Source organism: Trematomus bernacchii, unplaced genomic scaffold, assembly GCF_902827165.1.
Source record: "Trematomus bernacchii unplaced genomic scaffold, fTreBer1.1, whole genome shotgun sequence".
Taxonomy (NCBI): Eukaryota; Metazoa; Chordata; class Actinopteri; order Perciformes; family Nototheniidae; genus Trematomus; species Trematomus bernacchii.
This window is the reverse complement of record NW_022987803.1, coordinates 13,179,668-13,197,738: the sequence shown is the minus strand read 5'-3', so window position 1 is coordinate 13,197,738 and position 18,071 is coordinate 13,179,668. Positions and strand designations below refer to the sequence as shown.

General features: G+C 38.1%; 1 protein-coding gene across 2 annotated transcripts; it reads left to right on the top strand.

Annotated features, from left to right (window-relative positions):
• Positions 1–212: 212 nt before the first annotated feature.
• On the top strand, positions 213–16,617 carry chga (chromogranin A). Of its 2 annotated transcripts, none has more exons than XM_034150647.1 (8): positions 213–471; positions 721–770; positions 1,421–1,514; positions 11,873–11,941; positions 12,029–12,112; positions 13,308–13,616; positions 14,397–14,785; positions 15,858–16,617. In XM_034150647.1, exons 1-8 carry the CDS (start codon positions 426–428, stop codon positions 15,939–15,941), a joined length of 1,125 nt encoding a protein of 374 aa, XP_034006538.1. In that variant the 5' UTR covers positions 213–425; the 3' UTR covers positions 15,942–16,617. The 2 variants fall into 2 exon arrangements, with proteins under 2 accessions (XP_034006538.1, XP_034006537.1); XM_034150646.1 differs by having other exon boundaries at positions 15,855–16,617.
• Positions 16,618–18,071: the final 1,454 nt, after the last annotated feature.

The window sequence follows — 18,071 nt, the reverse complement described above, 5'->3', positions numbered from 1 at the left end:
CAACTTTCATAAAGAAAAAAACACCTGCTGCAATTTCACAGAATCGAAACTAGCAGTGTGAATACTTCCATCGTTGATCAATCCTGTAAACCTGTAAACGCCCTGACAAACATGTAGGTAAAACCAGCAGGTACGATACGGATAATTTGCCTCGGGATGACGTCACTTCCGCTCTCCACACCGTGCTATAAAAGCGGGTGCTGTTGCGGTGAGCCGTCGGTGGAGAGAGAGAAGAGGCTGCCGGCTCTCAGATGCTGCTGCAGGATATTTAGCTCTCCAGAAATACAGAAAAGTGGCTTAGTTTAGTTCAGGATGCTTCCGTAAAAACCCACCGAGTGTCCTTAGAGGGGTTACAATCAAACCTTCTGATATAAGCTTTGCTTCTTTCATATTCCTGGAGAGCTTTATGCACCTCGTTTCCAAACATGATCGGGAGAGGACTGTTCGTTTTGACTCTACTGTCAAGCTGCGGTAAGGAAATGCTCATTGACGTTAAGTGACATCATTCTGTAGGTGAAGGTTTCTTTTTCCTGCATTAGAGACGGACTGGTTCAGCACCAAGGACAGCGACACACGTCTTTAATTGCGGCGGAAGCTGGAGTGAATGCACCTGCACCTTTTGGCACATTCAGTCCCCTGTCACTGTGTTTTAGTAACAGTGGGAATAGCTTCGGGCATTATAACAAATCATGATTCATATTTTCCTCCTTTTCTTTGCAGTTCTGTCATTGCCAGTGACTCCAAGTCAGCTGGAGAATGAGGACGTGAAGGTAAAGATTTTTGATCAACATTATTATTTGTATTGATAAAGGTGTTTTCGCAGTGAATTAAATGTGCTTCTTTGTCACAGTGGGACTACTAGCAGCATTCAAAAGGCAATCTGGGATTATGAATACTTAATTCAAGCAATTTAACTCACTTAACTATATTTTCAGCTGGAGGCAATTTCAGTATAACCACATTACACATTAATTCTGAGAGAAATGGAGGGCCTGTGCGATTTCACATCTTGATGGAGGTAGAGAGGCAGTTTCTAGAAGAGGTTTAGAGAGACAAGAGAATGAAGGCGAGATATGGACGATGTGTAAAAGAGAGGGATGGGAGTTGGCTGAGGGACATTCAAAGACAGGGAGCTTTGAATAGCATGAATGAGTGAATATATGATCCGGCCAGTGGCTTGACATTAAAAGCAGAATGGGAGTTGGAATTATTTTTGATCATCCTTCTGAGAGTTTCCCTTATTTTAATTAGTGGTTGAAGATCAGCATTCAAACAGAAGCACATGGAGATGTATTCGCGTATCACCAAGTGGAGGACTTTGTAAAAAAAAAAGAGAATCCTTAATTCGCAGCATATCAGACATATCAGATTGTCACAGAAGAAGGTTTTGAAGTCATTGTGTTGCTGTGTGTGTCTGCAGGTGATGAAATGCATTGTGGAGGCGTTGGCAGATGTCCTCTCGAGACCCCGCCCCGAACCTGTCAGTCAGGAGTGTTTGACCATGCTGAAGACAGGTGAGACACACCCAGAGGACAGACACTGTATTTATCTCAGTTTGATAATGTTAATGTTATTAATTGTAATGAATGTTAATAGAAAATGAGTTGAAGAGTTAGATTTAAGTGTTTTTCTAAACTTCCATTAATAATCAAGTAGTAGCGATTATTGACCAACGCATGACACTGTCAAGGTCAAACACAGATTTTCTTTTGTCTTTCAGTAAATGATCACATTCAGAACTGTCCTTGTCATTTTAGGAGAAAACCAAATTACACATTTATGCCTGGACTTACTGTTCAGTTATGTAACTTCGCTAACAGTCGTGAACTCGACACTTATTTTCAAGCTCTCCATAATTAGTCCTCAATCTTGAGATCCCAAAAGTTGTGTTCTCGTGATGAATGAATAGCTTTCTTGAGAAATCGTTAGTTTTTCTCGATAATCCCCAAAAAATTCAACTCCAGTTACATGAAAACAAGCTTTGATATTTCAAGATTATAATGTACACTGTAAAAATTTTCACCGTGAATTCACAATAAATACTTGGCCAATTTTTGCATGACTTTCACAGTAAGATTCACAGCAATTTACTGTGATTGTCTTCACAGTAATGTATTGTAATTTCACACTCATGATATTACAATACATTGCTGTGAATGTCTTCACAGCAATGTATTGTAATTTCACATCCATGATATTACAATACATTGCTGTGAATGTCTTCACAGCAATGTATTGTAATTTCACATCCATGATATTACAATACATTGCTGTGAATGTCTTCACAATAATGCATTGTAATTTCACATCCATGATATTACAATACATTGCTGTGAATGTCTTCACAGCAATGTATTGTAATTTCACACCCATGATATTACAATGCATTATTGTAAAGGTAAAACTGTATACTGTAACTTCACAGCTTCAATGACTAAGGAATTACTGTGATATTACAATATGTTACTGGGGAATTACATCATTTTGTTGTACATGCATTACAACAAGGGCCTGTACTTTTATATTTCTATTGTGAAAGCAATGCAGGAGTTGCCAGTAATTTACTGTGAATGTACAATGTGTACTGTGAAAGTAATGCAAAAGAGTTGCCAGTAATTTACTGTGAATGTACAATGTGTACTGTGAAAGTAATGCAGATGAGTAGCCAGCAATTTACTATCAATTTACAATGATAGACGTGCATAACTGTAGTCCCCAGCTCCGGTCCTTCCTGGAGGAAGCTCATACAATGGTTTCCTGTCAAATACTATTGGATGACATGACTAATCACGTCATCCACATACAGCAAGCAAAAATGCACAAAAAGCATCTCACCCGTGAGTCCAGTTGGGTCAAATCGAATAGGCTACACTGTAAAAAAGAAAACTGCCAAACAAAAACCCTTAAATTAAAGTAAAATACTTTCACTGAAATAAAGTGCTAAAGCAATTAATAAACAGGAATTGTCCTTAAAGATTTTACAGGAAAACATTGTAGTGTTACAGATGTTTCCTCTCTTTTCAAAATCCATTGTCTTAAAATGTTACATTCAAATACCTTAAATAAAGTTCTGATGAGAAAAACTGTTTTTTACATTTTTTTTTATTAGATTTTTATGATCAAACACAAAAGTAAATGCAGAACCTAAAGTTCTACAGGTAGAATACTGTTATTTTACAGCTTTTTTCTAACATTTTCCAATCAAAGACGTTCAATAAAAAGACAGCACAAAATGTTCTGTAGGGAACAATTACTATAAAAATGTTAAAACTTAAAATATAAAAATATTTGTAGAATTATACAACCATTAATGAATACAGCATTTAATATTTAAACATCTACTTATAAACAGTATAAACAAAAAGTAAGTTTAATTTTTTAAGATTACTTTGAAACATTCTCAACTGAAAATAACAGAAATTACAAAATGGCGACATATGTTCACATTGTCCATTTGAAGGAGCAGTGTGCAGGATTTAGTACGTCTAACAATGGTAGGTTCCAACCAATGGATAACTTGTTCACTCACCCTCCTATCCCAAGTTTGTAGGAGAATGTATATTGGCTGCAAAAAACTTGAGGCCCAATCATGTTTCCTCTGTCCATTCTGCGCTACTGTAGATGTGGCAGTGCAACCTAGAGGACAAAAAGACAACAATTAGTAAACCATAATGATGAATGTTATTATCAGCAGCTGCCAATAGATCCCCCATCTTGTATGATGGACCTTTGAAGCAGGGTTGGAAACTTAAACACACTATTGATTGTAAAAACAGTTCTTGATGGCATCCCAAGGGAATTGATCAAATGCTAAACCCCTTCCAGAAAAAACAACTTTCTAATACCTTAGAAACTACAACTAGGCGCTGGCACGAATGCAGTGCTTCAGCTTCCTACAACTTTAAAGCTGTGTGGATGTGGCTCTATGAAGAGTTGTTCATATTTTTCTCATTCATTTCATAAGTTTAGAAGGGGGGAACATAGTCTAACAACAGTTAGCTTTTGTTAATGTTACCTTGAGGCAAACTTGTGAGACTTGTTTCTGAAATCCCTTTCTCTTAAAGTGAATAAATAAAAAAACCCTTACCCTAAAACTAACCACTGGATTGCTTGTCTAACATGACCTAGTCCATAAATGAGGTAAGGGTGGGAACAATCAAACGCACTCTCGCAGGCACTGCGTGTTAGCGAAGTACAACTGGGATTTCGAAGAGGAAGATATGCTTGGTCAATTCTTAATAAAAAAAGCAAAAGTAACAAATTGAGCACTTGAGTTTTCATTAGCAGCGCCTAGCTACAGCTGCGGAGCTTCGGTCAATACCGCTAACAGTCTATTTCCTTAAAATGGTACATATCGCTGAATCTATATTTTCATCTTCAGTTGATGAAATCTGCATAATGTCCCTGTACAATAAGATTCGAGCATTTTGTAATCCAGTGAGGAAATTCAAGACCAATAAATATTGATTGATTAAACAACACTGAATACAATTGTAGGGTTTTCTTCAAACTCAGACTCTCTGCTGCGGCTGTACCTCAAAAGACAAAACAATTGTCTGATACGGTGGCCCGGAAGTGCAAGACACCACAGCATTTCAGAAAACACCACAGCATTTCAGAAAACACAACAGCATTTCAGAAAACACCACAGCATTTCAGAAAACGCAACAGCATTTCAGAAAACGCTACACCATTTCAGAAAACACAACAGCATTTCAGAAAACGCTACACCATTTCAGAAAACACAACAGCATTTCAGAAAACGCTACACCATTTCAGAAAACACAACAGCATTTCAGAAAACACAACAGCATTTCAGAAAACACAACAGCATTTCAGAAAACACAACAGCATTTCACATTGGACGGAAAGGGTATTCCTTTAGGGAGAACACTTCTTGTTTGTGATTGGACAGACCCAGCCAGAGAAGCACTGCTGTGATTGGTTGTTTTTGCTGCCAGTCAAGAAATGACGCTTCGTGATTGGTCTGCACCCGACAGCCAACATGTCCCAACACATCAGCCGTTAGCTGTTAGCACACACTCAGAGCTCACAGCTCCTCATATCTGTTCAGAAACTGGACAAAAGTTAAACAAGTACAAACCACAGACTGTCTATGTCATGGCGAATACAGTCGCTGCTTTATTTATGTCTGTATGACGCTGTTGTGAGTGTGGACGGAGCAGCTACAGGTTAGTTTAGCCTGATCGATCCGCCCCCTCTCCAGCACGTCTTGTTTGAATGACAGGAGTAAACACTGACAGCTGCGGTGAAACTCGAGCGATTAGAGCGATGCAAAAAAAACATTAATTAATGCTTTATTAATTCATGGTTTTTAAGGGGCTTATCTCCATGTAAATACTATGGTAGACTACCCAATATTCGCATCGCTCTAATCGCTCGAGTTTCACGGCGGCTGTCAGCTGTGTTTGTTCCTGTCATTCAAACAAGACGCGCTGGAGAGGGGGGGGGGCGTATCTCCATGTAAATCCTATGGGAGATACCAACTACAACAAAATGAACATATTGACCATGATTTAATTGTAATACACGTTTTCAAAGTGATGCCGAAGTAACTACATACTGATACCGGTTAGTAAAAACCATGAATTAATGCTTTGACAAGTCTGCAGACAAGACGGCAGGCGAAAAGCTTTTAAAATGCGTGTTTTCTGAATGGAATCGGATCGATCAGGCTAAACTAACCTGTAGCTGCTCCGTCCACACTCACAACAGCGTCATACAGACATAAATAAAGCAGCGACTGTATTCGCCATGACATAGACACTCTGTGGTTTGTACATGTTTAACTTTTGTCCAGTTTCTGAACAGATATGAGGAGCTGTGAGCTCTGAGTGTGTGCTAACAGCTATATGTCCCAACACATCAGCCGTTAGCTGTTAGCACACACTCAGTGGCTCCTCATATCTGTTCAGAAACGGGACAAAAGTTAAACAAGTACAAACCATAGACTGTATATGTCATGGCGAATACAGTCGCTGCTTTATTTATGTCTGTATGACGTTGTTGTGAGTGTGGACGGAGCAGCTACAGGTTAGTTTAGCCTGATGGATCCGATTCCATTCAGAAAACACGCATTTTAAAAGCTTTTCGCCTGCCGTCTTGTCTGCAGACTTGTCAAAGCATTAATTCATGGTTTTTACTAACCGGTATCAGTATGTAGTTACTTCGGCATCACTTTGAAACGTGTATTACAATTAAATCATGGTCAATATGTTCATTTTGTTGTAGTTGGTATCTCCCATAGGATTTACATGGAGATACGCCCCCCCCCCTCTCAAGCGCGTCTTGTTTGAATGACAGGAACAAACACAGCTGACAGCCGCCGTGAAACTCGAGCGATTAGAGCGATGCGAATATTGGGTAGTCTACCATAGTATTTACATGGAGATAAGCCCCTTAAAAACCATGAATTAATAAAGCATTAATTAATGTTTTTTTTGCATCGCTCTAATCGCTCGAGTTTCACCGCAGCTGTCAGTGTTTACTCCTGTCATTCAAACAAGACGTGCTGGAGAGGGGGCGGATCGATCAGGCTAAACTAACCTGTAGCTGCTCCGTCCACACTCACAACAGCGTCATACAGACATAAATAAAGCAGCGACTGTATTCGCCATGACACAGACAGTCTGTGGTTTGTACTTGTTTAACTTTTGTCCAGTTTCTGAACAGATATGAGGAGCTGTAAGCTCTGAGTGTGTGCAAATAGCTAACGGCTGATGTGTTGGGACATGTTGCGCTCGGGTGCTGACCAATCACGAAGTGTCATTTCTTGACTGGCAGCAAAAACAACCAATCACAGCAGTGCTTCTCTGGCTGGCTCTGTCCAATCACAAACAAGAAGTGTTCTCCCTAAAGGAATACCCTTTCCGTCCAATGTGAAATGCTGTGGTGTTTTGTGAAATGCTGTTGTGTTTTCTGAAATGCTGTTGTGTTTTCTGAAATGCTGCGGCGTTTTGTGAAATGCTGTTGTGTTTTCTGAAATGCTGTTGTGTTTTCTGAAATGCTGTTGCGTTTTCTGAAATGCTGTAGCGTTTTCTGAAATGCTGCGGTGTTTTCTGAAATGCTGTTGTGTTTTCTGAAATGCTGTGGTGTCTTGCACTTCCGGGCCACCGTAGTGTGATGATCTTTGTTGAAAAAGGTCTGATTGTCCTGTACATGTACAATGTGGGGTATTTTTAAATACTTTACTAAACCACATTGAATATTATGTTAGACACAAGTTATTACTCACATATCAAAGTCTTTTCATCTGCAAGATGGAAGAATAGCTGGGTGCTGCCTGGAGAAACTGATGAGGAACACAGGCTGGCGTCAGCAGCTTTCCACACAGCCATCACATCTTCTCTTCCATAGTCTTTACTGTCCACTGGTGCTCTGTCAAAAGAGTGAACATCACAGCTGTCATGTTAACCCTTTGTTACACAACATACAACCAACATGCGTCAAAAGTGACCCGAATTAGTTTTAATTGTAAATATCTTTGCAATAAATTACTTTAATCATTCAGGATTCCAGGTATTCCTCAATTAACCTGTTTTGGATCAACACCAAATTTTAATTTTTCCTTTCTTACTTTTTGAATACAAATCATGTTTGTATCACTACACTTCACAACATGGGTAAAAAATGATCCGTATTATTTTGCTATGTTATTTCATGCATGGCTGAGTGTTTCTTTACTATACATTTTCAAATCTATTCCTTTAGTCATTAATATTCAAAGTATTAATTAAATGCCTTGTTTTTGATTACCACAAATCATTATTTTCATTCTCCCGTTCTTAAATGATGAACTAAAATAGTTTAGGCCAAGTGTGATAAAAATGCAAAAAAAATACATACTATAATTTTAGCAGTGATTTGGACCAAGCATGTATGATGTAGTAATACAAAAACTATTTTAGTTCACAGTGTGTAGTAGTTCACTACTGCTGTGAAATCCTTGCAATGTTTAACAATGTTGTTGTGATATTACAGAGGATTTCGATTGCAGTATTTTATTGTGAAATAATAGTTAAATGCTGTGAAATCCAAGGATACAGTCCTTTTTACATGTAAAAAAATACATACTATAATTTTAGCAGTGATTTGGACCAAGCATGTATGATGTAGTAATACAAAAACTATTTTAGTTTACAGTGTGACATTAGCTAGTCATGTTAGCTTGTAATATATATACAATATTTCTCTGTAATATGATACTCTTAAATGCTGTGAAATCCTTGCAATGTTTACAACATTGTTGTGATATTACAGGGGCTTTTTATTACAATATTTCTCTGTAATATGATACTCTTAAATGCTGTGAAATCCTTGCAATGTTTACAATGTTGTTGTGATATTACAGAGGATTTTGATTGCAGTATTTTATTGTGAAATAATAGTTAAATGCTGTGAAATCCAAGGATACAGTCCTTTTTACATGTATTTGTTACATGTAAAAAAATACATACTATAATTTTAGCAGTGATTTGGACCAAGCATGTATGATTTAGTAATACAAAAACTATTTTAGTTCACAGTGTGACATTAGCTAGTCATGTTAGCTTGTAATATATAGAGCAGAGCTAACTAGCAAGTTAGCTAAACGTTAGCGGTTAGCCGTTTATGCTATGCTAGCTGTAACTAGAACATAACTATAACTATAACTGAACATTAACTAACTGGATTCCGCTGTAAGAAAGCTGTGAAACTTTACAATAAACTTGGCGACAACACTGTGACACCCCGCTGCATGTTTATGTGTAATTATCCCGTGTTGGAGACGAGAGGGTGGCGCAGCAGCATTGCAATAAGCTGTAAACTAATGTTAGCTGCCACCTGTTAAGCCCGGGCGCAACATCTTGCAAGAAACAGCATCTCAGGGCTTCTTAACATTTAACAACCTATTAATCATAACGGGAAGAAACTCAGCTAACCAGAAGAAGAAACATAACCTTAAATAAAAAATAAAACATTCACAAATTAAGGATATTCTAAATACATGTTTAACTCCATTACAGTCGCAGGACTCACCAGATCTCAAGTCTTCTGTTCTTTGTTGACGACGTCCCGATGCTCATATTTAACGTGTAGATGTAAAACGATCCCGATATTAATCCATAAACTCCTGCAGCAGAAATACAGGAGACCCGCTCAAACTGACGTGGATGTTTCAAATGTGAACGACAGGCGCAGACAGTTCTCATTGGCAGGTTTCTTCGATGACGTTTATATTAACCAATCAGGAGTGTTGTGGATTCATTCCAAACATGCCTGACTTGTCTGCCGTGTTATGGCTGAATTCCATTTCAAGTGCCGTAGTTCTGGCTGTCGGCCAGAATCCGAAAACCATACATTATACTGCATGTAAGACTATAACTAACCCTTATTACTGTATATTGACCAATGGGAAAAAAAACACAGCAACATAACACATAAATAAAATAAGGATAACTGTGACTTATTGTTGAGTAAATAACAGTGTGTGTTTTAAACCTTGGTCCTCCCTGCAGAGATTTCTCCACTTTCTATGATTTTTTTTTTTTTTTTAATGATATTGTCAACTGTAGATGTTTACAATATAGTAAGTTAGGAATTTCATGAAAACATATTTATTTTTACTTTTGTTTCAACATTGGATATTTTGTGTTTGTGGTGGATTCAATCGAATATTGAGAAAATTATTTATGTAAAAATGTTTGACACTTTTTTTTTACAGTTTCATGTGTAGGTACCTTAAAATTACAAAGAAATATCTTAAAGTCTTATAATAGTAATACACTTTTATATTACGAGGAGTTACATATTTAATTGCAGATAATAATTTAAATTTTACATACATCTGCATGTATTTTCTGAAAGTGCAAAAATACTGTAAATATGATATAGTAAATTTACTTTAAAAAAAAATGAAATAAATGTTATTTGTTGTTGTCAAAATACTTAAAATAATGTTTTGGGTTGTTAATTTATAGTTCATATCTATAATTTTACGGGATTTTGCAAGTTATTTAAAAATACATAATTACTATAAAAAAATAATTATTTCCTGTAAAATTAGGATATTTTTTTACAGTGTATAGAATGTCTCAGTTCAAATCTTCCAGACGGTTTGAGAAGTAGGCTATGCTGCAGGACACACGCCGGTTAGAATAGTCTATTCTGCACATGTGCAATGCTGCACAATTCAAATTTTACAGTAATGGGTTGTGCTATTACAGATGATTTTGAGTACAGTGCTTTACTGTGAAATAATAGTTAAATAATGTCAAATCCAATTTTACTGTAGTTTTATAGATATTTTGTTGTGATATTACAGGGGCTTTTTATTACAATATTTCTCTGTAATATGATACTCTTAAATGCTGTGAAATCCTTGCAATGTTTACAATGTTGTTGTGATATTACAGGGGCTTTTTATTACAATATTTCTCTGTAATATGATACTCTTAAATGCTGTGAAATCCTTGCAATGTTTACAATGTTGTTGTGATATTACAGGGGCTTTTTATTACAATATTTCTCTGTAATATGATTATTAAATGCTGTGAAATCCTTGCAATGTTTACAATGTTGTTGTGATATTACAGAGGATTTTGATTGCAGTATCTTATTGTGAAATAATAGTTAAATGCTGTGAAATCCAAGGATACAGTCCTTTTTACATGTATTTGTTGGGATATTACAGGGGGCCTTAATTACAATATGTCACTGTAAAATAATACTGTTAAATGTTGTGAAATGCTGGTAAATTTTTACAGTGTACTTGTGATCTGAACACAACTGTTCTCGGCCTCCATACATATCCAATACATTTTCACTCCACCAACAATATTCATTAACCTTTAAATGTGACTTTTTAATTCATGACAAGGGGCCAGCCCTGAAAGACAAGGAACAGACATGGTTTCCTTGATATCAAGTTTTATGTCGATGTATGTGTCGATTCATGTGACACAAAAATGAAAACTTTTAAGCTATATCCCACTGATACACCAGAAGATGATGTCATCCACTTTCTATTTGGTTACATTTTCAAGAAACTGCTGAAATACATAAACATTAGATTACACATCCAATCCAAGTCATTCTTATTGTATCCATGTATTACAGTAATGCAGTGCTGTTATGTAAACCTTTACAAAATCCTGCAGCCTACAAAGACCTTGGCATGTAGTCAATGTTACTATCTATAAATGAAGGTAATGTATGTGTACAGCGTTATGTTAACCATGGACCATCTTTATTATGTTTCATGGAGAGCATGCCGCTCACATCATAAGGTTAATGGATTGATGCGATGGCTGCCGGGTATAAAACCCCCTCTCCCTTTAATGCAGCAGGGTCTGTAGCACTGAGTTAAGTATTCAGTTACATAGCCGGTGAATTACCTTCATGCTGCCCTTGTTGTAAAAAATCAATGGCAGCATTACTCACCAATCTTTGTAACTGAGAGCGGGAAACAATACTCCACCGGAGGGATGCCAAGAGGGGGGGGGGGGGGGGGAGAAAAGGGGGAGTCAAAGTCATAGAAAAAAAAGCTTGTAGCGGTAGCCGTCTCTTTTGTGCTTGTGTGCAGTGCCGTTTGTGGGTCAGCAAAAAAGTCCAATGCTCACTGCTGCTTCTCTCAGGGAGTCTCTGTGGGCCAAATGATTCATTGTGCTCTTGCTTTGAAAGCAGTAAATGTGTGGGCAATTATCTGTGACGAAGCTCTGAAGCAAGTTGCTGAGTCCTTTGAATAAGTGAAGGGGAACGACACATACCTCTGTTTCACCCCTTAGCTGTTCGTCCTTTCCAAAGTGGGACATTACACCACTCATTTGCCTGCCGTTTGATGCGTATTTTCGTATGTATGTGTTCTACGCAGATGACAGGCTTGTTTCCATTCTACGACATCATAACTTTCTGAAGGAGCTGCAGGAGATCGCTGTTCGAGGTGAGTCAAACATCACACAGCACGTCTGTTCGGGTGCTTGTTTACATGTGGAAAACAGGGCGCTTCAATAACTCATTTTAATTCTAGGTGGTCAGGAGAGAGCTCTGTTGCAGAGAGATGCTACAGCTGAACCAACCACACAGTCTCCTCAGACTGCGGATGATTTTGCTGGTGAGTTTCTGCGTAGGTTCAGACTCATACCTTCTGCATCATTACGCTTTCTTTTCATTTCAGTCACCTACATTTTCAGGATTATCTCTTATCAGCATTTAAAAGTGCACCAGCTGTCAAAAATGATGCATCACTTTCATTATTTCCTATTTTATATTGCCAGCAAAGCAGGGCTGACAAACAGAGGAGATATGCTGAGGTTAATTTTAACTTTGCTGATGCTCTCTGTTGAAAGAATCAGAACAACCCTGAGGTGCTTCCACCTGACAACACATGGCTTTTTGTTTACTTAGTGGCATACTACCTGTAAAGCACACAGTGGGCGAGTAGCAAAGTACAGCAATGACTAATAAGATCCACCATTCCTGATCCTGTTGGTTTCCTGACAGCGAGCCTTATAGGGACAGTAGTATTTATCCATGTAGATTGTTTTGTCAGTTGCCAAGTGTTGAAGATATCCGGAGAGACATTACCATCAATTCTTCCTAAGCTCCATTAGAACAAGTAGCTACTAATCAAAAAGGCGTATAATGTTATCTTGTCATTGTCACAAACATCTGAGCTTAACGATGAAAACAGAAAAAAAGGTAATACCTATATTACATTGTGATCCATTTTTGTAATGTATAATTACTTGCTAATGAAAGCTTTTCATTGCCACTAACTCACACGGTGTCAGATAGCGTCAGCGGCTTATATTAGTTAAGGTGATATTACTGTAATGTTTTGCATTGTTGATTAACCTTTTGATTATTTGTTGTGAACAAAAGAGGCCATTACTAATTCCCAGAGCCCAAGATGAGGTCTTCAAGTTGTTTCATTTGGGCAACATTTATTTTACAATATTACAAAACAAATGTTAACATTTAAGAGGCTGGAACATCAAAATTGGCATTTTTCTATCTATTATTAAATAATCAGTTTATTTGTGCAGTTATAATTTAAGTAACATCTTTGTTATTGTTAAATAGAAAGGCAGACACATTAAAGCATCAAACTATTTTATTTTTGTCACGTAAAACCGGACATACTTACCCACTCCATTAAGTGAAAGCACACAGATTTGAAAAGTACGACATGAAGTGGCATCATCAATAAACTGTTGTGCTTCGTGTAAGCACCTTCCGTTACCATCACGGGAAAATCAATGTTCTTTAGTAAATTAAACCCCCCCCCCCCCCCCCCCGATTTTCAGATCGATCCATGTTGGAGGCTTTAGGAGGCCCAGGTGAACGATCCATCCTGTCCCAGCAGAAGAGGGATGGAAATGGAGACAGAGAGGAAGGCAAGGAGGACAGCCGGGGAAATGGAGAGTCACAGGAGGACAATCACGTCGCTGGAGAGGTGAAAGAGAAGAGGGGAAAGAACGAGAGCCCAGGAAGTCACGCCTCCGAGTCTGAGGATGAGTCCACTGAGGGCAAGGCCGAGAAGAGGGAGAAAGAAGAAGAAGAAGAAGAGAAGAGAGCAAATTCAGAGGAGGAACACGTGATTAAGCAGAAGAAAGGCACGTAGACATGTCCTCTTTACTTTACTGTATGCCTCTCTTTCTGTTGGAATGAAAGAAACACAAAAATTGTAAATGAGAAAAAAAAGACATGTCAGAAAACATGAATATTTAGATCTTGATGTTTTCACTTCCATTCAAATCTTGTGTTTTTATGTCAAGAATAATTACATCCAAGCTAATTAAAATATGCAAAAAGGTTGACCAAAGGCAGATAGCAGACTCTTTAGATAGGGAGAGTGCAACGCTTTGTAGTTGAAACCGCCTGCCTCCACAGGACTGTGTGATTGATGGAAGTGCTTCCATCTGCATGATGAAATCAGCCCCCTGACAGGGGAGGGGGCCTACAGGCTGGCAAACTGACAGCACACCAACAGAGATGATTAAATGTCTGCACGTCCCAGAATTCAAATGAGCTAGTTACAGCTGGATTACTTAACCATACTCTCTATCCTTATGTCGAGACTGAAATCAAGATTTGGTTTTAATCTCCAGACCTTTCAACAGATTAACAGAGGGACTATTCTTCTCTGAGCTGAAATGGCAACTTACAATGAAATACCTTTTCTCTCAAAGTGAGCCTCTGCCAAGTCATCTAAATGCTCCAGCCATGCTTTTAGTTCTCATAAAGCACAGCCATCAGTGTTGGGGGGGCAGAGCTGCCAGCTGGCAAGACATATTTCATTAGGAGAAGTGGAATCTTGCTGATGTTGGAGAGTATGAGCCTGCTGTAGTGAAGTGTCACAGTAAAAAAACAACATTATTTATTTTCATATTCAGGTGCTGGATCTGGTGAAAAGGGAGATGCTCCCAGTTTTAAATCAAAAGAGAAGACCTTTGTTGAAGAAGAATGGGACGATGTCAAGAGATTTGCACCAGAGAAGAAACAGGAAGAGGATGAAAGAGAGACGAAGAAGGAGGGGAGCCTGAAGCGATGGGTCAAGAGGGGCAAGGCTTTGGCGTTAAGGAAGAAAGCAGTCGGAAAGGAGCTCAACACAGAACAGGAGGTGCCACATCACTCGCAAGAGCTCACGGAGGAAGAGGAGGAGAAGAAGAGAAACACCCAGGAGACTCCAGAGGAGAAGGAGCTGCAGATGATCGCTAGAAGGACACCTGAGGAGAGGAGCGGGCTGGAGGAGGAGGGGGGGAGCGGCAGCCGGAAGACAGAGGTGTGCAATCCACCCCTTTATCTCCTTACAAGTGTTAGGGCTCTGTCAAGCAGCTGCAATTAATACAGAGTTCAACTTGTTGGGAAACAAATTGGTTTGCTTTCTTCCTGCGAGTTAGATAAGAAGATTGCTTCCACTTGTATAGTGAATGTAAAGCTACTGACAGCAGCAAGTTAGCTTCATTTAGCTAAAAGGCTGGGTCAAGGCAGAAACAGATAGCCAGGTTCTGTCAAAGCGTAGCAAACTGTAACTGTTCACGCTTATGCTAATATTTTAACATGGTATATCTTGTTTTTCTTGTTAACTGGTAACACATAGTCAGGCTGATAACTACTTTGTAAATCTGCACATTTTTTTAACATTTTCTACAGATTAAACAACTAGATTTAACTTATTGAATATCAAGTTAGAAAACTTAATTTGAAGTTATAGGGGTTTTGGACAAAGACAAGCTAGCTCTTTCCCCTTGTTCCCAGTCATTAAATTATGCTAAGCTAACAGCTTTTTGAGCTAGCTTGAAAGTTAGCCTACAGATATGAGAGTGGATTCTATCATCTCACTTAACTTTTGTCTAAAAGCAAATAAACATATTTCCCAAGTTGTTAAACTGTTTCGTTAAATATTAACTTTATTTATGATTAGATTTTCTACATTCCAAGGCTAGCAATGGTTGTAGCTGCATGTAGCTGGTTTGCTAGCTCAAGCCCAAACACTGATAAGGTTTCTGTGATTAACTGACAAACAAATAATGAAGCAGAATATCTCCTACAGTTTAAATCCCATAAACATACAAAATGGCGCAGCCGCTGCTTGACAGCGAGTTGTAATCATGCGGTTGGCTATTCATACTGGGCTTGTCTTACTAGCCACCAACTGTTACATATTTGTTGCAATAGTGTGAGGCTAAAGGAGGCGATTCGGGTGATATGGTGTTCTTGCTAACAGCCAAAACAGCAATGAATGGCAGCTGATTGTGTCCAAATACTTTTAGTGCTTTTGTTAAAGAAAATACATGATTGTTTGCACTCTAAAAATATTTGTCCTTCTTGCTCTCCCCTCATTATTTCAGCAGGAGCCAGAGATTGAAAGCCTGGCAGCCATCGAGTCAGAGCTGGAAAATGTTGCCCAGAAACTCCATGAGATGCGGCGAGGCTGAGAGAGAGATTGGCTTAAAAAAAGTTGACATCGCAACCTCCTCTGCCCCCTCGTCCTCCTCCGCTTCATCGGCTGCCTGTTTTACACAGATAGAGCGTTTGAGTATGTGACAAGAGTTTGTTATCTTTCGCTATTGTTCCAGAGGGTGCCCACTTGCTCCACACAGCTGCGGCCTCCTCTGTGTCCTCCTTTCCCTCGCATAGATTAGCATACAGTAGATGCACATAGCAGTAAGACTTGCATACTAAAAAACAAACAGATGCACAAGTTCTGTGCGTTCTAACACATAACAAATATTCAGAGCACACAGCAAAGCTCCTGTCAGTAGATTGACAACATGTTTCTCCCTTTTCTTTGACAATCAGCTCTCTCTTTTTTTGCATATGTATCTCGCCTGCTTCAAAATTATTTTAACACTGCAATTGGATTTGTGTTGAAGCATATGCAGGTTGAAACACACAGACAAGGTGAGGTTGTACAATAGCGGCATATATACATGTGCAGAGCTCTTTTTGCGATGCTTACCTAGGGGACAGATAAGAAGATGTAGATGCTTACTTATTACAGATACAGATGACTCTAATCATGCCAAGGCAATAAGTGAACATTTTTAGCAGATGATGAACTGCAATTCATTTATGTAAGAAAACCAATAAATTGAATAGTTTAACTTGAAATCTCTGTTTTGTTCATTCATTTTAATGCGTCTTTTAAATGAAATAAATAATTGCAAAAGAGTTATTGCAATAAACTCGGCTTTCTAACCCATTTACAACCGTCTAGGTATCTCAATGGATTGTTTAACTGTTGAAATGTACGTTTTTGGCGTCACTTGCATCACACAAATAAAGTGAAAACAGTAAAGACCAATTAAATGAAATTGTTTAACATAATAGTATATTGTATTTCTTACTCACACAGCACATAATGAACTTCTCATAAAAGATTCACACTATACAGTCTGCACCTGTGTGTTTGTGGGCGCTGAGAGTATGAATCATCCATTATTCATTGGTTGTTTCTATTAAGCAGAAAGAGCCAGCATTTGGACTCATACAGTGCGGTATTAAAAATAATCTCTGCATTTGGACGGCAAAATGTTGAGAGCTCTTCAGCAGAAGTAAAAATGGATTGAGGAGAGACAAGAATAGAGTGTGGGCAGAGGAGGAAATGCAAAAGAAAGTTCTGCTTGCTCTGGCAGCTTAAATAAATATAGCTGCTGTAGACTGAAAACTGTTAGGAACTGTGTCCATGGACAGTATGTACTAACCTAACACATATGTGCAAATACAGAGTCTAAAAATGGTTTTCCTTCATGATATGCTTTGGCACTGCTAAAAAAATCACATCAATTAAAAGGTAGCACTTATACTTATCAAACACTAAGCAAACATTTAAAAGATGGGTAGAGAAGCTAGGATTTACATTGTTAGACATATTATATAAATATTGTTTAACCAACTATTACAACTGTGGAACAGCGAGATTTATGTAAGGCTGTAAAGATCTACTCCTTATTAATATTTATGTAATGGATGTCAAAACAAGCTGAACATCGTATTTTTCTGAAGTCCATGACAGCACGTTGAAAAGGGCACCAGATGGCGACATTAGACAGTCTCGATGCTCTTTTCCAAAGGTGAGTGCTGTCAGCGAGGGACATCTTAAAGGCCACCACAGTCTCTCTTGAACATTTTGATTTTTCTTATTAATAACTTAAAAATCATGCAATTGCTAGTTTACTTTTGGAAAAGCATGAAACCCTTGCATCAAGCATATGCTAATACATTTTAAGCGCCCTCTTTTAGTTTAGCTAACATATATAAGGTTAACAGCCACCAATCTTGTGCATCATGTATGTTTTCTATGTGTTTTATAATGTTTTTATTTACTGAATAATGCATTACAATAAAATAAATTAACTTAGTTGAAAGTGGAACAACAACCCAACAAATGTAACTCCTGTGGTGGCAATAAAACCATCTGTATGCTTCATCATAAGGAAAACTCCCTGCTGATGAACTCATATGCTAATACTTGAGAGTGATACTAACATCAGTTAGTTCATTAATTCATAATTCATACTGGCACTGACGTTAAATATTAAACATTAAAAGGTTCTAGTTATGCA

Bases quoted from the DNA above. Each gene is read 5' to 3' on its own strand.
- chga (XM_034150646.1), top strand. From the start codon at position 426: ATGATCGGGAGAGGACTGTTCGTTTTGACTCTACTGTCAAGCTGCG. The intron at 11,942-12,028 runs GTGAGTCAAACA...TTTTAATTCTAG, and splicing joins GCAGGAGATCGCTGTTCGAG to GTGGTCAGGAGAGAGCTCTG. The intron at 12,113-13,307 runs GTGAGTTTCTGC...CCCGATTTTCAG, and splicing joins GACTGCGGATGATTTTGCTG to ATCGATCCATGTTGGAGGCT.